Source organism: Macadamia integrifolia, unplaced genomic scaffold, assembly GCF_013358625.1.
Source record: "Macadamia integrifolia cultivar HAES 741 unplaced genomic scaffold, SCU_Mint_v3 scaffold170, whole genome shotgun sequence".
In the NCBI taxonomy this organism is placed as follows: domain Eukaryota; kingdom Viridiplantae; phylum Streptophyta; class Magnoliopsida; order Proteales; family Proteaceae; genus Macadamia; species Macadamia integrifolia.
The window spans coordinates 332,375-353,175 of NW_024868316.1; the positions used below are offsets into that span (position 1 = coordinate 332,375).

At 38.9% G+C, this 20,801-nt stretch overlaps 1 protein-coding gene across 5 annotated transcripts in view; it reads right to left on the reverse strand.

Annotated features, from left to right (window-relative positions):
- LOC122064629 (transcriptional corepressor LEUNIG) overlaps positions 1 to 18,019 on the reverse strand; it is a 40,037-nt gene extending 22,018 nt beyond the window's left edge. The window contains exons 1-15 of one of the 5 annotated variants that reach the window (XM_042628368.1): positions 17,905 to 18,019; positions 17,336 to 17,507; positions 16,805 to 16,902; positions 16,545 to 16,654; positions 11,574 to 12,053; positions 11,387 to 11,487; positions 11,150 to 11,237; positions 10,997 to 11,072; positions 10,791 to 10,840; positions 9,658 to 9,975; positions 9,337 to 9,525; positions 8,984 to 9,229; positions 8,759 to 8,903; positions 8,414 to 8,523; positions 8,062 to 8,211 (exon numbers count right to left, since the gene is read on the reverse strand). In XM_042628368.1, the coding sequence (XP_042484302.1) occupies positions 8,062 to 8,211; positions 8,414 to 8,523; positions 8,759 to 8,903; positions 8,984 to 9,229; positions 9,337 to 9,525; positions 9,658 to 9,975; positions 10,791 to 10,840; positions 10,997 to 11,072; positions 11,150 to 11,237; positions 11,387 to 11,487; positions 11,574 to 12,053; positions 16,545 to 16,654; positions 16,805 to 16,902; positions 17,336 to 17,367 (2,193 nt within the window). In that variant the 5' untranslated portion in view covers positions 17,368 to 17,507; positions 17,905 to 18,019. Of the gene's footprint in view, positions 1 to 8,061; positions 8,212 to 8,413; positions 8,524 to 8,758; positions 8,904 to 8,983; positions 9,230 to 9,336; positions 9,526 to 9,657; positions 9,976 to 10,790; positions 10,841 to 10,996; positions 11,073 to 11,149; positions 11,238 to 11,386; positions 11,488 to 11,573; positions 12,054 to 16,544; positions 16,655 to 16,804; positions 16,903 to 17,335; positions 17,841 to 17,904 lie in introns of those variants that run through there. The other 4 variants (XM_042628370.1, XM_042628371.1, XM_042628372.1 and 1 more) reach the window with 4 other exon arrangements.
- Between the last annotated feature and the right edge of the window lie 2,782 nt (positions 18,020 to 20,801).

Here is a 20,801-nt window from a genome sequence, read left to right on the forward strand (position 1 = left end):
AAAATAAAAAATAAAAACATGAAAAGAAAACCTACTTTAATTTGGAAACTCAAATTAACAACGAAACCAAATCCTAATAGCTATCTCTTACTTAAGCTAGCTATAAAAATAAAAGACTGCACGTTAATCTCAAAATAGAAATAAAAATACTAAATATTCAACCAGCCAAATACAGTTCATCTCCGTTTGGATACTCAAATGGGTTTGGATCTATCCAAGCTAGTGCACCTGTATCAATTCCCCCGCTATTGAGAAAAACTCAATCATAAATTTTGTAGAACGGTAGAAATAAAAGCACACGACCATGGGGTTATCTAGTCACTGTCTGCAACTTGAAGAAAATCCAAATATGAAGCTTTTGGAATTGCATCCATGATCCATGGCCGGAAAATCGTGGGAAAGAACAAACTCAATGTGAACTCTTCTTGTTGTAGTAGAGTCTGTTGTTGCTCTACCCATAATAATCGTCTCGTCTTCATTGACCGGTACTTGTTGTCCAAGATAAGAGCGGTCTCATGTGTTGACCGACCCATTCAGTTCGACTTGTGGTCACACTGTCAATATCACCTTCTTTGACTTTGTGGACATTTCGTCAACCAATCCATGAAGAATGAATGTTTGACACATGTGAAAAGGCTTTAAGGTGCACAAATTTTTATCACGATCAACGTCGTTTCGTTCTTCCAACCACTCTCGACCCAATTGAATATTGCACTGAAAATATCAAAACACTTCAGTACTTCACAATAAGCACCATCACAATACTAAGAAATTCCGAATTTGACGAATACATAATCCCCAGACTCAATACTGATCTGGTTGGTCTTTCATAGCATCAGTACCACAAATCGTGAGACGAAATTGCCACTTCGTCACAAATCAATGAACAAATTAGCAAGCGTTCCGTTGGGCAACCGAACTTGAAAGAAAAAAAATGGCCAGGTTTGTATTTGAAATCTCTATGGGCCTACACAAATTGATGCGGAACCGGAGTCACAGAAACCAATTTGGGTTTGCTATCGGGGTGGCCCACCCAAATAATAGAAGGCCCAACTAAAAGGTTGATAACCATTAAATAAAACTCATCCCCTACAAGGGATCGACTACACGGAACTTTGTCCTTCACAACGGTCTATCTGCAGTCATACTAGAATCCAACCCTACCCCTACCCCTACCCCTACCCCTACCCCTACCATTTGCATATCTTTCCTAACCACTTCGTTAATAGTCATTTAGGTCTGCCCCTACTCCTTCTGGCCCTCTCTACATGAATCTAGTTGCTTTTCCTGATTGGGGCATCCATAAGTCTCCATTGAACATGGTCATACCATCTCAACCTGCTCTCGCGGAGCTTGTCCTGAATCGGAGTGACACCCACTTTGTTTCTAATACAATCTCACCTTTTAAGTAAAACAAGACTTAAAAGCAAATAAGGTGCAAAAGGTGGGGGCAAAAATGGAACTTGGGGTTAAAAAAGGTACTTAACATCAAGGAGTAGTCGAGGTCTTCTTCGACCTCTAGAAGCAAGATTGAAGATGGAAAAAGAAGGAATGATGATGGAAGCCAGGTTCGAATTCAACTAGGACTCCAAATGTAGAAAAATATCACACGCCAGAGTGTATTGGTTTGAAGAGGTGCAATGTGAAGAACCAGTCCTAGCTTGAACTGTGATGCAATGCGAGGATGGAACTAGGTATGCTCGACCAGTCTCACCTTTGAAACTCTTCTCTCGTCTCTCCTTTATTCCTTTTTTTGGTTCTTTGTCTCTTTCTCTTTCTTTCCTCTTTTTTCTTTCTTTTTTTTTCTTTTTTTTTTTCCCCAAAGGAGGGAACCCCTAAAAGGGAAATGACGAGGGGCAATAGGGTGTTGTGCTATTAGGAATCAAAGGGATGGGGTTGATTGAAGTGGCAGCGAAAAAGGAGGGTGGTGGGGGTTTGCTTGTGGGGAATCGAAGGGAGGGGTAAAGGGTGATAACGTATGGTTTTTTTTACTCAACTTTATTTTTCACAAATTTTGCTTTCTTGGTGGAACCCTCAAAAGGGGGTTCATCAAAGTCGAGGGGGAAAGAGGGTGTTAAGGGCGGTGAGGGTCGTGAGGGTGGTCTGTGATAGGGGTGCAAGTTTGGCCCTTGGCTTGCCCTGAGCCCGAACAGGGCCTGGCGAAGATTTCTAGCCCTAAGGGGGGATCAAAACTGGAAATCTCTATCCCTAAGTCAAGATCGGGCTAGGCAAAGGTTGAGGCCTCAGCTGAGCCCAGCCCAACCCAGCCTAACCCTAAACTTATATGATGACTATTATGACTTCACTTTATATAATGCCCAGCTTTATATAATGACCATTACGAGTCTCTCGCCCTTGAAATCTCTCCAATCTCCCGCATCTCTCTCGGTTTTCTCTCATACTTGGGCACTTCGAAGCCCAAACTCCTCTCTTTCCCCCTTCGAGATGTTACAATTGTGCGAGTCTAAGATGTTGTCAACCCCAAGCTCATTCCATTTAGGAGCTCCATTGAGTCTTCCCAGCAGCACTGCTTCTTTGAGGCCTTCAATGGAAGCGATCCCACTTGTTTTCATTACATCAGCAGTCCAGGTCAGGCACTTATGAATAGAGGTTTTTAAGTTTCCCTTTCTTTCTTGTTGCAGAATGGCCAAACCTTAAGCCTCCTCAAATGCCTTTCACAGAAGAGACCAAAGATGTGAAAGATGTAAAGGCACACACCATCATCCCCTTCTCTACGAGCTTCAACCCTGAAATCCAATAACAAATAGGATCAAAGCTTGAAGACTTACTAAGCGGCCATTACCATTTGGCTTCCCTCATGCGATTACGTGCGATTACTTTAAGTCCCTGACAACCAAACGAAAACACAAGAGTCATCGTTAGCAACATCTACAATCAGGTTCTGCGACCAGAATCCTCTCAAGGCCATCGTTGCCGCAAGAAGAAATAAGGGGATTTCAAGTATTCTCAATACATGCTCTAGAACATGGTCAAGGTCAAGGTCAAGGTCAATCTCAATCAGGGTCAGGTGAATGGCAAAATAGGGTCAAGGTCAACCAGGGCCAACCCAACCTAGTCCAATCAGGGGGGCCTGGGCTGAGCTTAACCCGACAAGGTTGGTCTTGGGTTCAGGTTTTTAGGCCATGAGTCAGGGCCAAGCCAAGCATGGGCCCAACTAAAGGGACTCAAGGATGGGCTAGGGTTTTCAAAAACCTAGCCCAATCCGACCCTGTTGCAGCCTTAGCCTATGGGAATCAAAGGAGATAGGTGGGGTTACTGGGAAAAATGGGGGTGGAGAGGGTTACTACAGAAGGTTTTCTCTGGGAAGGGGATGGGGATATTGTCGGCCGAACAGTAACAGTAACCTAAAAAATTTAGGACAAAGGAAAGAAGAACAAAAAGAGAGAAGAAAGGAGATGGATACCATTTGACTCTAATACCAAATTGGTGGAAGGCCAATTAAGAAAAGGGAAAATCGGAGAAAGAACTCAGAGTTGCAGGGGAGAGAGGAAATCGAATAAGAAAAAGGGGGGTGGGAAACTCGCACACGCCACACATGCTCACACATACACACACATTCAACTTCAATTCATTCTCAAATCTGAGGTCTAATAGCACGGCTACATGTACTTAAATTAAAAAGGAAAGAATAAAAAAAAAACAACATGAATAGGAAACCTACTGTAATTTCGAAACTCTAATTAATTAGGAAACTAAATCCTAATAGCTATCTCCTACTAAAGCTATCAAAATAAAATATTACATGTTAATCCAGGATGCGTATCCAGCAAGCACTTGGGTGGAGTAAAGCGGATCATAGAGCACCATTACGTTGACACGTGTCGTAGTTTTTCATCGTGGTTCTAGCACACGCCTGACTCTCTGTTGGGCAAAAGCAAGCCTTTGGCCCAAAATAGAAATAAATAAAAATCCTAAAATATACTACCAGCCAAGGACCCAAATTGGACCAGGTTATTATCCTTCTGGATATCCAAACAGGTTTGGAATTGGATCAGTCCAAGGTAGTGCACCTGCGTCAATAAGAGAGGATGTTTTCGACCCGATTCATATCTTCTAGATACCCAAACGGATTTAGAATTGGATCAGTCCAGGGTAAAGCACCTGCATCAACAAGAGAGGATGTTTTCCTCATTTAAGTGTAAAAGGGATACAAGGTATGTATTTGAGTCTTTAGGGCCACTTCCATACATTTTAAGAAACATTGGAATGAAGGGGTGTGAATTAATTAAAACAACCCAGCTTTCTCAGTATTTTTTTTCCTTCTTCCCTCTTCTTATCTTCTTTCTTTCTTCTCCATTTTAGGATACTCCTTCCCAAACAACTTAGGGTGTCTTATGCTACCAAGGCGGAAGCTCCTAACCCAAAACTAAGGAATTAGAGCTAAAATCAGGGAAATAGAACCAGAACTAACATAGGGCAGGTTAAGGATTTTATTAGTAACTCAACAATCAAAGGCCCATACGGCTGAAACTCAGGTCAATCCATCCTTAAGTAACAGATCAATCAATACGCAAATATCGTTAATGCCACCTCAGATAAAGGGGTTTGCATGATTGACCTGTGAATGGCTTCCTAATGGATTCAATCTAACAACGTAGTATGTTTCAGAATCCACCCAAGCAGAAACATAGGAACTCAAACCAGCAGTAGGATATCTTCAATAACTCCCAAAATAGAACTCAGATCAATCCCAAATTACTAACGAAACTAGGTCTCCCCTAGAACACCAATCCCCAAAATTTAATTCCAACCAATGGTTGGGTATGAACAGATGTACCAATAAACTAGGTTTCAGAATTAGAAAACAAAGTTCTCATCAGTTCAGCACCACAGTAGGGTCAAATTGTCAATTCATGCATTCATTAGGTAGAACATAATAGATGAAACAAAAGTTAATCCCATGGACAGAAATCTTAGTTCAGCAACTCAACAGAATTAGCAACTGAACATCAGGTTTAGCAACAAACCATACATTCCAATCTGCAGGTCAAATTAAGTTCAGATCGGGGTCGAAGGCACAGCTTGAATACTACGTAATAACTTCAGAAAATCTCAACAATCCAAAGGTTAGATGTAGAGAAATCAGTACCCCCCGGTTGCAGTACAATAATGGCATAAACAGAGAACAGTAAGCATGTATTTGATCAACAGAAAATTCAGGTGCAATAAAGATAACTACCACAGTGATGTAGATCCACATTATGGGCTGAGCTATCACAGGAGGAAAGCCCAGCCCAAGCAGCCATTGAACCAGCTTTAAAGCTGGGTTCGACCTTTAGTTAATAAGGCCCATTGGCTATAGATAATAAGGCCCGTCGGCCATAGTTAAGTAGGCCCATTGGCCAGCCTTAAGTGGCTATTAGTTAGTAGATATTTAGTTACCTAATTTGTCTAGGTTTCTATTGTTAATTCCTAATAGGAGTATAACTCCTAATTTAATTTCAACTGCTACTATTGTAATGTTGGTCCTCTATTTAAAGGAGGGACTGCTGTAGACAGAATTAAGATTATTGCAGTTAATTACTTCTGACAGCCGAGATAGCTGGGGGTGAGATGCCCGGGCTGAGATAGGCCCATTCCCACCCACATCTCTCACTTGATTACTGTTTCTTCCTCTGCTTTTATTTTCTGTTCCGGTTATTTTTTGCTCTGAGAATCCATCAAGGGGTTTTCAGATTCTGTTAAGGTTCTTCAAAGCCAGAACCGACCAGCAAGAGAGTCCAAGTTCTTGAAGACAATCGATCTCCAATATCTTTCCACTCTGAGTTCTGATCAGCCAGCCCTTTTAGGGGTTTGTTCCAGGCTTTCAAAGGATCACTCGATCCTAACTTGAAGGCAGTCAAGGTGACCTGCCGTGGTTCTTGAAAAACCCCTATTTCTCTATTTTTAAGGCTGAAATCAAGAAGCCTCGGATCTCACACACCAGCCAACAAAATTCAAAGATATTTGGGGGTTTTGTTCAGCACCCTAGGGCCTACAATCGACCCAAGTTTGGGCTCCATCTGAGCCTCACATCTCCAACACAGGTATCCCTAAATAACCCTAGCAGCAGGCCTCTCTCTCCTAGGGTTTTGGTTCTTGTTGCTGGATCTTGCTACTGACCTGTTCTCTACTATTTTATCTTTGAGGTTCTTTTCTGGCTAATTCATACTTCTACTGCTGTAATTTGTCAAGACTACTTAGAGAGTCATAACTGATTTGGTTTGGGGCTATAATACATTGGGGGTAGTTGCCTTGTGTAATCTACTTCTACATTACACAGCAGGAACACCTCTTCAACAGTCTTCTAACAGTACTAAATCAAATAGAACAGTCACACTAAATCACTAATTACTTGGATGCGCAAGAACATATTTGAAGAAGGTAGAAACAAAAAGATAGAAGGAAAGGATCGGAAAAGGGAGTGATGCGACATGAGCTTCTCACTCATGCCACGACATGAGCTTCTCACTCATGCCTTGCTAGTCTCTCACCAGCCACTTCTATCTTCCCATTAGGGTTTTCTGCACCTCACAGAAGTTCCTGTTCCACATAAGAAAATAGCATAATAGCCATAGCTTTTTTTATCAAATCGTTTGGGCAGTTTGATCCCCCTACTCCTTTATTTATAACTTCGCGACATTAAAAGAAAATAGTAACTCTTCATGCAGAAGCAAGAGAATTCTATAGAAAAAAGCAAAATAGAAAGTTCTGAGACCACTACAAATTATAAACCAACTACTTAATCCCGTATAGGACCTAAATCGCTAAAATTTGGACTCATATTGGAAAATTACATTAGAGGACTCAAAAATACTAGCCCATGCCCCATATAACCCATTGGGCATTCAAAAGTAAAGCCTAACTTGACCCAAGAAAATGAATCAAACCCAAAACAACAGGCCCATCCTCTCTTCTAGCAGAAATCCCGCATCACTTCCGGCCAGAACAGAGTATGGTTTGTAGTTTGGGAAGTAACAGAGACTATTATGGAATTATAATGATGGGATTCAATATGGGTGTGTCACAGGTTTTGGGGGGCAAGATATGGAGTGAAACAGGGACAGATTAAAAGAGACATCGGAATAAGTGGACTAAAAACAGGTGTGAAAACATGGTACACACAGGCAACAGAAAAGGCTTCTCAAACTGGCCTATACATTTCCCAGATTAAATCAGAACAGATAAAAGCAACAGCAAACAATAGCTTGATCAACCAGCCCGTAACCCTGGGTATTTAACCACAAGAAGCTCCAACCAAGATCCACTGAACTGCCATCCTACAATTCTCTAAATGCTCAGTCATTCAATTCAAGAATGCCGCATTATAATGCTCCTATAAATCCATATTTATAAACAAACTGACTTCCTACTGCTTCTAAGTAATAAATAAACTCTTGAAACTTCCTAATATCCCATACTTGGAACCAAGGGATCTGAAAAGTGAAAACAGAAGCTTTCTAGGGTTTTTAGAACCAGATTCAACAGTTCAAAAAAATAGTAACAGCCCAAAATAGTAAAATTAAGATGGACTCCATCTAGCCTGAATCTTCTAGAAAACTCAAAATGAAAACAAGAAACTAAAAATCTGTGAAAGCTCCACTCCCCTCATACTTGAGCTTATCGAGTTGGCCCATTACAATTACAAAAAGAAAAAAAAGGAAGCCCATCACCCATGAAAACCCATTGGACACCCAAATTAAACCCATTCAGGCCCAATCCAGTTGCGCTGCCTGCATCAGCAATTGCCCTCTATAATCTGACAATTAAATGCCACATCTGTGTCCCCTTATCTGGAAACAGAGTAAAAGCTATCACGAACTGTTGATGCTTTCAGCTCATCTGATCAATAACTTTTAAGAACTATGAGAGCACATTATCTAGGAAAGTCATAGTTCAAAAAATAAGTCAAAGAATATACACTAATGCTTGAAGATAATATTAGATTCTAAACAAGAATATCCAGGAACATAATTTCAAATACCAACAGCACTTTAAGAAGAAACAAATAATCAATTAATGGATGATCAGGATGAATGGTAAAGAAAATGGTCCACTAACATTGTCTACATCCCAAACCCTGACGGTTTTGTCAAAAGAAGATGTAGCAAGGCGTGGCATGCTTGGACTGAAACGAACGTCAGTTATCAGCAAAGAATGTTCTTCCAGTGTTGTCTTTTGCTTTAAAGAATCTGCGTGCCACAATATGGCCTGCATTACAAAATCATCAGACCAAAAGACATTATCCATCTAGAAATGGCAAGGTTCAATTTTAACTGTCATTTCCCCAGCAACATAAGGAAATACTCTTAGCAACTTCCTTTAACTAACCACTGTAACTTGCTATATCTCATCCTGATCCCATAAAAAATAATTTTATTAATTGAAGGAAAAATTCCTCCCACTTCCATACCTTTTTATCATGCCCACCACTAGCAAGCAGCTTTCCATCTGATGAAAAGTGGCAACATACAACCTTACTTGTACTTGCTTGAATATTGCCAACTTCAGTAAATGTGAACCCTGGCTTTCAAAACAACAGATCCAATTCACGCCCCCACCCAATAAATAAAAAAATAAAATAAAATAAATAATAAATAATAAATAATAAATAAAACAGATTCAAGAGTCTCAGTGCAAATTTCATGGGATTACAAACAGATTACAGAAATGCAAAATAATTTAGATACAGATTCAAATTAGCATTTTGTATGGACTCCTTAAAATTACAGTAGCGTAATAGAAGGGATTATCACACCTTTACTAACATCCATACCGCGGCCAACTGTGTCTCTGGGGTCCGTATCATCATGAGAAAGGAATGACTCGACATTATCATCCAGAGATCCATCCTCCACAAATCGATCCATATCAGCCTGCAATTCAAGATCTTTATCATCCCACTGCCAAAATGGAGTGCTAATGAGAATTATGAGCAAGTAAGAAAAAAATTGAAATTTTAACGCAATAAAAATCTGCTTACCAGTTGATTGGATGGAGATGTTAGAGTGCCAGTTCCCTCAGAGCCAAACATGATCAAAGGCTTAGAGGAACTTCCACTGTGTTGCAAAGTAGGCATCGAGATCACATCTCCTGGTGTATGAGTCGATGGCGTTGAGGGTGCAGAACTAGGGGAGGGCCCTGCTGTGTTTGCAGTTCCTGAACTGTTGGCAGGCCCAGAAGATGATACAGGTTGCTTTCTCTTTCGCCCACTCTGATTTTTCGAAGCCTAAAAATGCATTATGGACAATTCTGTCGGAAATCTAAACTTACAGAAGATGATCAAAGGAATGCCAAAGGCTTATCACATACTTATGTAACACCTTACTGACAGACCTGATCTCCTCGAAATGAATTTGACAAACTGCCATCCACTGTGACACTGCCAGCGCCCCCCATTTTGTCCTGCCGGTGGAGATGGTGGTTTGAACTCTGAGATTGCTGGGTTGAAAGTGCATGCTGCTGAAGCTGTTGCTGCTGCTGATTGCTATTGTGCTGTTGTTGTTGTTGTATCTGGGCTATTTTCTACAGAACAAAACAAAATAATGGAAGTTGATAGCCTCTAGATGGGAGTAGTAGTAGTATCACAAAAACTAAAAGATCAAACAACTACAACTCCAAATAGAGAGGTTGGCAGTTGCAAGGAGCCAAGGATACCTTCATAAGCATCTCTGCATCACCCCCACGTGGCAAAACTGGCAATGCAGTTTGCATTGGTGATCCAACATTTGGAACTACTTCATTGGCAGAATTGGAATGGCCATCCTTCCCAAGAGACATACTCCGATTGTTAAGAAGCATCCTGAGTCTTCTGCTTTCAACATCACTGGCAGATGGTGAAGTCAAATTCTGTTGTGCCTGAAGCAGAAGTTGTTGCTGCTGTGGTGTCAATAACTGAAGTTGATGAAAAGGTTGAGTGGATTGTATAAAAGACTTCTGCTGTTGAAGAAGCCCAGAGCGAAGCTGCTCAAGTCCCTGTAGAAGGGAAATAAAGAGGTAAAGCAGAAGAATAAGCAACGCTGGATTTCAATAGTGAATTCCCACACAGTGAAACAGGGGGTCAGTGGAGAGCAACTGGAGAAATATATATATTGGAAAAACCATCAAGCAAAATCCCTGTGTCATAACAAATTGCAGAGGTACCACTACAACATTATGAACAGGTGTGCAAAGTACAATGTATTGTGATAACAAGCACAAATTACTGTTCACAGGGGTAGAAGTTAAGAGCTTTCAAATGATACCATTAATGAAAAAATACAATTAAATGTCAACAGTTTCATCCATCATGATTCCATCCTTGGCAGCATAGACCTAATAAATTAATAAATACAATTAGGGCCAATAGTAGCATAGACCCAATACAAGTCAATCCTGTAGCAGTATGAAGTATGAACACAAATTCAATGACATGTCCATCATATACAAATCTTCAACTGAAACCTCACACTGTACCAATGATAGAATCTATACAAATTTGGGGAGAACTAAGGAGGGCCATCCCTTTAAAGCATAAAAACAGAGCCATTCAGGTGTCCCAATCATAATTTTGAAATTCCTTTCGCTGCTCCTCTTTTCAAAAATCCTTTTTCAGATCCTTTGTTGCGAACGATCCACGTTAAAAACAAGGAAAGGGAGATTTCAATTACACAATCAGACATAGATCGAACTCAAAACACTGCAAACAGCTGAAAGGCAGAAAAGGATACATATTTATAGAACAGAAGACTGCATCTTTTGAATATAGGACAGATTATAGCAATGATAAGCAATTAAGCATAAAGACTCACTGTGAGTGGCCATCCTTTCAAAGTCAAATTGTTACCACCTTGATTTGATCCTGAAATAATAAAAGTAACATTAGCAACAAATCTTCCCAAAACTTCGGGAAGCTAAAGTAACACATAAAATTTGTCACCACTTCATGTTTCAAAGCACCACCCCCCCCCCCCAAAACAAAAGAAAAAAAGAGAAGCAAGAGTTGAAAATTATATACCAGGAACTCCAATTAATGATCCATCAGGACCTGCAGCTCTGGGGTTCAATACTGGATTCATCTCACTCTTTATGTCCTGTTTCACCATTCTGAGTTACACCAACACATGATAAGATAAAGGACAAGTAATGAATCACTTCTGACCAAACAAACCTGTGTAGATCCAGGCAGCTGCTGGTTGCGAGCTTGAACTTGTTGGAGGGTACCTGACATTCCACCAGCTGTACCATGCAACACTTGCCTGAATAGGAACAAAGGTGCTTACATCTAAGAGATATAACACATCTAAAATAGTAGAAGGGTTCAGATAGAATACCCAAAACAAAAATCAAATATTCTGACAGAAATGGAGATTTAAAGAAAATGTTCCAAAAGTAAATAAAATGGTACCCAGACGGCTGGCCAGCAGGTGCAGCTGACTTCAACATTGAGGAATGATTTGGATCCAGAAGCTGACCCACATTGTCACCAAAACGTGGCTGTAAAAGTTTCTGATGATGATCAGAAACTGTATTAAGAGATACATGATAAGGAGTAATATTTCCTAATACCGACTATACAAGTAAGGACTACGGACCTTTATGGCTGGATCATCCAAAGGATCCCTCTGAATTGGTAGCTTCAACCTTTCCTCATACATCTTTGTGGCCATAGCATTTGCAGTTCCGGGGCTCTGTCGCATAAGAGTGTCATTACCAACAAGTCCATTGGGAGTGCCATTCAGAAGGTGGGGACCCTCTCTCCGTTGTTGCTGCTGCTGTTGCTGCTGCTGCTGTTGCTGCTGCTGTTGTTGTTGTTGTTGTTGCTGCTGCTGCTGCTGCTGCTGTTGCTGTTGCTGTTGCTGCTGCTGCTGTTGTTGTTGTTGTTGTTGTTGTTGTTGTTGTTGTTGTTGCTGCTGCTGCTGCTGCTGCTGTTGCTGCTGCTGTTGTTGTGCATGTCTCTGTAATAAAAGCTGTTGCATCTGTAACTGTTGATGTTGCTGCTGCTGCTGTGGTTGATGCTGCTGTTGCTGGGGTTGATGCTGCTGTTGTTGCTCCCGCGCTTTGATTAACTGTGTCTGCAAATCCAAAAATGTCATACATTCATAACACATTGACAACAATACAAGATAGCTGCTCAAAGGAAATCATAAAACTGCTCTTCAACTAGAGTCTCTGCAGTGACAAATATGACTACATTGGCAATTTTTGCTTTAAACCTAAATTGTGGTTCGAATCATGGTAGCATTCCTAATGATTGGCACTACCCATCAATTAAATTGTATGCAAGATCATAGTTGGACGATATGGTACTCAAGCAATCGGATCAGAATCTTCATCATCAAAGAATGGAAGGGCCCTCTTAATTTTAAAAACCGATGAAAATTTCCGAATCAAAACCATAAAGCAAGGGCAACATTTGCATGCAGCATAAATACGTTTATAACTGCATGTGAACCAAACATCCTCACCATATATTTAACCCCCAAAAAAATTACAACTAAGCATAGTTTTAAATCACGGTCGAAATTTGAAACGAAACAACGGGTCGAATTGAAAATGTTACTCATTTTGATGATATTTCGCACAATTCAATGGTTCGATCAGTTTTGACCAATTTTGACAGGTTTTTAGTCTTTTGACCCGCCCAGATTCGACCAGCCCATGACATGTCGAATTTTGACCCAAAAAGTACCTAAGTTTTGACCAGGTTTCGCAGGTTTTGAGAGGAGTCAAAACCTGCCTCGGGATCAAAATTCTTATCCTTGCAACTAAGGCCACTGAGCCATACAGAATATGAAAGTATACACATACCAAATCCACAAGTGAATAGGAGCCCAATGATGGAGGGCCGGTAAGGGAAAGGAAGAAATCCCTCAGAGAACTCAGAGTTGCAGGGAAGGGAGAAGAGTCACACAAAGAAAGGGGGGGAAGAAGAATCGCACACACGCTCAACTCAATTCATCTTTCAATCTGCTCTCTAATTGTCCAGTTACATCTATTTAAATAGAAAAAGGAAATCCAACATTAAAAGGAAACCCATTCTAATTTGGAAACTCACATTAATTGGAAACTAAATCTCAATAGCTATCTCGTACTTAAGCTACCAAAAATAAAAGATTACATGAAAATATAAATAAAATCCTAAAAGATCCTACTAGTCAAAGACCCAAATTGAATCCGATTCATCTTTGTCTGGAGACCCAGATGGGTTTGGATCGGTCAACAGGTGCGCATCTGGATCACCCAATTAGTAACATTGCAAGAAAATTTACTAGAACATTCAGAGTTGAATGGAGAATTTCTACTATGTTGCAAATACTTAAATTGCAAAAATCTACAAAATTGGAAAGATATTGCATGAAGCTAATTTAAGTAGGTCAAAGGGGCCGAACCTGGTGCAACAGTAAGGTTGCTCCATTGCGACCTAGTGAAAATGGGTTCGAGTTAGGAAACAGCCTATCTACAAAGCAGGGGTAAGGCTGTGTACATTATGACCCTTCCCAAACCCCAGAGTGCTGGGAGCCATGATTCAGTTGGGCGTGAGAAATTTTGGAATTAATTAGTACTTTGTTTCCTTAATTATTAGTGTAGGGTATGGTCAAGTTTAGTAGGAGATTCTATTTCAGTTGTTATTTAGGGTAGTTTCCAATTTATTTAGCTTCCATTTTTACACTTTGCTTGCCATTATATTGATGTAACCCAATGAAGAATTCAGATTTCGGAGAATTCAAACTTGGTTGAGATTTTTTTGGGTGTGAACCATGGCTGCCGTGGGCGATTCCCTCTCCCTCCCTTTCTGAAGTTCGCTCCTCTCTTCCCTTTCATTCTTCTACTTCTTTATTTCTTCTTCTTCATCTTCATTATTTTCTGATTTGTTTTTCCGCAACCTGTTCTGGACAATACCTACCAGAACCAAAAGAAGCTTCACTGAAGCTTGGTCTCCCATCGATTGACCCTGAGGTTTAGGTCGAGCGTAGGGTTCTCAGAGGCGATCAGATCCCTGCAGTTTCATCCCAAGCTCCTGCTAATCATTGGAAAGAAAATCAGGAAACAGACGTCAGATCTGAGTTTTTTGCCATGTTCAGGTCGCAGGGTTCTGTTGGAGTTTGTTGCAGCTTCTTCTGATCTGATATTGGTTGGACACAAGGGTGCTTCGAATCTTGATCTCTCTTCCAAAGTGTTGGATGGATTGAAGGCCTGCTGGGTGAGTTCCATCAACTGAAACCAACAAGGTTTCCACCATCTAGTTAGTAGCATGAGAAGGAAGAAGATGACCTTCTTCTTTTATTCTTAAATGCCCTAATTAATTATATTTACAATGAACCCCTTCTTTTCTAAACTTGTGTTCTAATATTCCCCTTATCTTTAGTAATTCCGGAAAACCCCTCCTCTTCTAATTTTCTATTCCAACTTGACCCTATTATCTATTTTCCTCTCTTTTAAGTGCTTGAGTGTTCCTGAATTTACAAGACTGCCACCACTTCTTTGAAAACTGGCTTAGTTGTTAATTGCGAGCCCATAAGCGATCCAATTTCCCCAGATCCACATCAAGCCATGCACTAGAAACACCCTTTTAAAGAGAAGGAACTTGAGGGCAAATAATTCTGAGATGTAGGTGGCACATGTTGTCAAGAAAACATTGTCCTTGTCTAGTTTTGGGTTTTTTTTTTTTTCTTCTTTCTTTCTTTTTCCCCTTCCTTTCATTTTTCATTCCTTTAGTAGGAGGAATTCTCTTTGCTTGCCTTTTTTTGCTTGATCTACTAGTATAGACAGCGCATTACTATTGATTTTGACAAGATTCATTCAACACTATCAATCAAAGTTTAATTGTTGTGTTTCATTGCTTACTTCTCTAAATGAAAGGAAAAGCCATTCAAAATATTTTCTTTTTATAAATTCTATCAAAACAAGACGAGGAAAGGGATGCAAACAAAAGCTGAGACTAGAGGAGGGAAGCAAAACAGAAACATCATATACTGAGAAGCTAAAGGACACATGAGACAGCTGTCTACTCCCCTTTTAGCAAGCACATCCTCATGTGAATAACCCTGGCCCAGGATCAACGAGAATTATATCTTGTCAATTAGGCCCCAGAACTACTATCTAGAGATTCAATTAACCATGTTCACATTCATAATATCTATTCTCTATCATCCTCTATATTTGCCAACTATTCTCTTCAAAGATTCTTAAGTTCCTTGCAACCCAAAGACCTCAAACAGTAGACAGGAAAGCACATACTGATTGCAACCTTAAACCCTTCCAAGAGGGAGCTAAAGCCCAAAATTTGCAAATATCAATCATACGGACTAACCTAGGAAAGTCCCAAAAACACCACCAAATGATCCCCTAGTCCTAAGTGACTTTGCAATGAATGAAATCATTGAATGACTCTCCCCTCTCCTTGCCATTATGAAAATGCAGGATGAAAGATTTCATCATTTTCCTCTTGCTAAAGCAAGTAAAAACTACGAACGTCTTTTATAGCCACTCCCCACACCAAAAACTTCGGCATTTTGAGAAGAAATTTGTGTACCATTTTGAAAAGAAAGGTTTCATAAATTCAAAATCAAAGCAACAAAAGATGAGCTACCAGAAAATTTTCCAATTGTCTTGGGAACTGAATCCTCATTCTTGCTCAGAGGGAACATATCCTTCACAAACTGAATACGAAGATCACATCCAGTATTTCTACCTTTTCAAGACCTAGAAGAATCCCCATCATCAGCATTACCAAAACAACCATTTCACCAGTCCTAGCCACATGTCCAATGTACTGCCCATTAAGCCAAGCTTTGGCTTCACCAGTTATGTTACTACTAATGCACCATCCTACAACGAACTAGTCACTAATCATTTCCTCAAAGAAAAGGACCAGCAAAACCAACCCCATTTAGCTGCAAAAACACTCGGTTGAGTTATCTCTTATTTTGAAACCATAAAGCTAACTTCCACTGTTGGGTAAATAACAATAGAGCTAAATTAGTAAAGAAAGACATAATCACAAAGAGAGAACCTGAAAACAAACAAACACAGAACAGAGAGAGCACCAAAATTCTTGAAAATACCTCAAAGCAAATACACTATCATCAAATCTTTATACGTTATACTCCACATAAGATGATGCACTCCCATATGGAATAAAAACAATCCTGAACCTCAGAAGAAAAGAATCTAATGCATTACATCCCAACTGTATACGGTAATTGAACATTGACTTTTAGAACGGATAGATATACGGTAACTGAACATTGACTTCTTGAAGGATAGAGTGAAAGCGCAGTTCTAGACCCCTTTTTTTTCTGTGACTAGTAGTTCTAGGCCATCTCTTAGCAAACAACAAAGAAAAAAACGCCATACTGTTATTCACAGAGGACCTTCTGATGTCCAAACAGAACAGCAATTCCGGAAAGAAAAAAAGAGGAACAGATAACACCACAATGAGACCTAAGTAGAACACTGAACAAGCTATGCAATGTTAACTATTAATTTGATGATGGCCCGCAAAAGAAGAGAAAGTTTAAGAACAATAAAAAGCAGGAGGAAGAAAACATCCACGGCCAAACCTCAATGTAAGATGCTGCAACCTCGGAGTGCTTCTCATTTGTCCTAGCAATAAAGATGTCCCAGAAAACCGACCACCATTCGAATAGAAATCCACCAGGAGCATCAATAGCTGCAAACAATCAAAATTGAAAAATAAAAAAAAAACAAAATCTATATTTAGAGGGGAAACTTCCAGAAGTCAATAATTGTCCAGATTCCCTCTCCGCTTAAAAGACTGTTAATAATCATTATTTAAATGAAGAGTTCATAATCATCTTACCCACAGGGTCCGAAGATACTTTGCCTTCTGCTTGAAAGGCCTTTGCAGAAGCCTGCAAATTCCTTTTCACTAGATAATCATAAATGTACACATCCAACCTGTTACCAACAGTAAAAGGATGGAAGCATTGATCAGGGGAAAAAAGATTGAACCTTTACACAGGGAATCTAAGAATGCAGACATAAATCCCATATATAATTTAGAAGCAGAGGAAAAACCCAGCTTACATATGCCCAAAACACAAACTCTAAAACAAAATCTGGAACTCAACAAAAACAAAATAATGCAGAAAACAGCAGCAAAAAAAAAAAAACTGCGGACAAGAAACCCTAGAAGAAAAGAAGAGATACCCAAATGAGAAAAAAAACAAAGGAACAAAACCCAAAACCCGAAAAGGAAAAGACCCAGTAGATAGAAGTCACCACTCAAGCCCTGCAAAGAACAGCACCTCAAACCCACAACAAAGATAAAGATGAACCGAACTGAAAAATCAACAATAGTGGAAGACAATCGAAAACAATGAATACTTACATTTTGTCGGCTTCCCAGTTTGTCTGAGACATGATTCTAAAATCAAACCCGTAATAGCTGCACGGATATGTAGAACTCTTTTCCCTCACTGAGATTCTAACAACATAGGTTGAGCTTTTTTTCTTTCAGGAGAGCTTGATCTCTCTTTTTCTTTCTCTTTTTCTCTCCATGTCTGATGTTAACAAACCCCAAACAAAACGAAATTTATGTTCCCAGTAGTTTCTTAGATATAGCACAATAATATCAAAAATTGATAGAAGAAGGAAAAGAAATACAGTGAGAATAGAAGAGAAACCAGTGACCGAGCAGATTGGTGAAAAAGGGAAAAATCTGTTCAGCTCAGGGGAGAGGAGTGAAGAAGAGTGAACCCCTCTCTAAATTTCTCAACAAAAAATTATACATTTTTCTAAATAAAATAATAAAAAACGATATATTATATGAACAAAAAAAATTGAAATACTAGTGACAATAGTAATATATAAATAATGGGAAGGAGGAAGGATAGATTTTTTTTTTTTTTTTTTTTTTTTTTTTTTTTTTTTGGGGTTAACCGAGAACGATAGATTTACCTGCAAGTGTAGGCCTTTCTTAGTTTTGTTTCCTCTTTCCTTATTGCGTCTGAAATTTTTTTGGAAGATTTGGTGGATTGAGTTGTGCAGATACCATAATAGCATTCACTTCAATAGATTACCAAAATTACCCTTAAGCTCCAAGCCAATTTTCTACCAAAAAGGCCCTTTTAAGGCTTTAACCCTTTTCATAAACTGACTAAACTACCCTTCTTTTGAGAGGTTGTCAAGATGGACCATGATGTTTAGACTGGGGTGTTAATGGATCGATTCGATCTGATTTTAATCTGATCAATCCAGTTTTGGGTTGATAATAGATCTACCTAAATCAAATGGTTAAATAAAAGTTGGTTCCAATTCGATTTGGATCAAATTTTTTTTTTCTATTAGGTTGACTTATCCAATTGTTATTTGTTATTTGAGTGCTATTAGTTTGATTTTAGTTTTATATATATAGGCATTTAAAAAATCAGAAACGTAAAGAAGAAACACTACTTGACTAGGTCCTCTATGCCGAAACTAAGGTGAAATTACGTAGTGCACGCAAAGACAACTGGGTGTTTAACACCCAGCTCTTATCAATTTTGGTACGATTTTATATTGGTTGCAATTTTGATCAATCCAAGTAGCTTCAATTTCTACCATTTCAAAAACCCCAAACAGATAGGGGTTCGGTTCAATTTGGATTGAATCAATCACTTATGATTGGTTCAATTGATTTGGGATGAGGATTGGCACCCCTAAATAGTAGACCTTACCATGGAATCTAGATTCTTGTTTCCTAAAGGTATTTTCATCTTTTGAGAAAAGTATGTTGGGTCAAATCCAAACACTGCTTCAATTTCCTTGCAGCCCCTGAGGATACTCATTTCTTAAGTAATGATGCAATTTACCTCTTGGCATTACTGATTGAGAATATATTCTCTGCAATGACTAAACTACCCTTGCTCAGTATTAGTGCAACCGTTACAGTTTTCATGGTCTGTTGTTGAGACCCGAGACACGAGATAACGAAAGCAAGGAGTCATTTTCTTTAAATTTAGTCATTTTGTGGGGGCATAGTAGTAATTTCAAGTAAAAAACCTTAAATACTACTTAATGAACAAAACCGAAATTGTTTTAGAGCGTTTAAGGAAGGTTTATGAGGCGTTAAGCAAAAGAAGAATCATAGTCTCACCAAATATAATATTATTGTTAAGAGGAAGAAAGGGAAAAAAATATTTTCCCCATAAAAGCATCTATAGAAGGTATTTTTTGATGAGCCAACTCATTTCTACCATGTGTCGTGGGACATGTGGTTATTGGATAGATAAAAAATCTTTGTTTTCTTTTGGTAAAAGATACATAAAAAATTATTGGGATAAAGGACCCTGCGAGTTGTCTACACCCAAATGTAGGTCGACATAAGGGTGTTAATCGGTTCGGTTTTGATTATTTAGTTCGATTTTGATTCGATTCTAAATGAAGATAAGGTGGACCATAACCGAACCGAGAACCGACTCAGTCCTGTATTTAGATACTCAAACCGATTCAATTATGTTCGATTTGGTTTTGACTCCAATTCGGTTCTGATATGCAATTTTAATTCGATTTTATACATCGGTTTTAATTCGGTCATGAAAACGATTTCACTTTTGAACCATGATTGTGATAGACCAAAGGCCATAATAGGCTCAAGTTATGGGCCTTATGGCCATTGCTAACTCCAAAATTATCTTAACTTGTAAATATGTGATGATAAATTGCCAAAAACACTTACCACATAAAAAAAAAAAAATACTTGCAAAAGATACTCTTGAATGATAAGAGTAATTCGGTTTGGTTTCATTCGAACCGATGGTTCTGACATCCTAAATCGGAACTGAGCCAAACCGAAGAGCATACTCACATATTCAAATCGAATATGAACTGAATGAATTCGGTTCAATTTTGGTTCGGTTAATTTGGATTGATTTCGATTTGAAATTGACATCCTTTGGCAGACATAAAAAGACCATGTTGCCTCTCACTATGTGTATCGAAGATGCTCTTACATGTCTTTTCATTGGTTTCGTATGCTAATGTTACCTACACTATATTGGTGGGGTTCTTTGCCCCAAAATCTTTTAATATGTCTCTACGTTCAAGTTAAACTTATGACATATCCTAACCATATGATCCATTCATTAGATTTTTTCTTTCAAATTTCAGGCCATTAATTGAGAGAGAGAGAGAGATTGATTTGATAGTTGAACCACTTGATTGATTACCATAAATGTGGATTGGTCATCTCTAAAATCGTAAAGGTAATTTTATTCATAAGACTGGGTTTCCCTTCATCTATTCATCATGGGTGTTGGGACCCTTAGATTACTAAGGGGATGGTAGTTTCGATTTTGTGTTAATGGGGATGAGAGTATGACGATGATTCAAAAAATTAATCATGAGATCACTTCACTTGTGGAAAATGAATTTGTCCTTTCTATACAGGAAAGGGTGAAGGAAAAGAAAGAAAACTTTCACATTTTTCATATGGTATATAAAAATGAAATAAATAACGCTATCCATTAGTCTAGGTGCATGCCTAAGGCCGTAAACACAATTATAAACTGAAATACTATACTAAATCAGCACTAAAGATGTTCCTACATGTCTTTTCATTGGCCCGCACGCTGACATGTACCTAGGACAATAGGGTAGCTTTCTAGAAAACAAAATCAGTCTCATGTATTGAATATTTTCACAATCAGTGAAATATTTACTAGAATTTTCCTATTGATGGTGTCACATGGTGTAGTGTTTTAGTGAAAATTTGATACCCGATCCAAAGGTGACATGGACTATATTTGTTTATATAAAACTTGAACTTAAATTACAATGACGGAGATCAAATTGAAAACAAATCAAGGTCCTCTCCC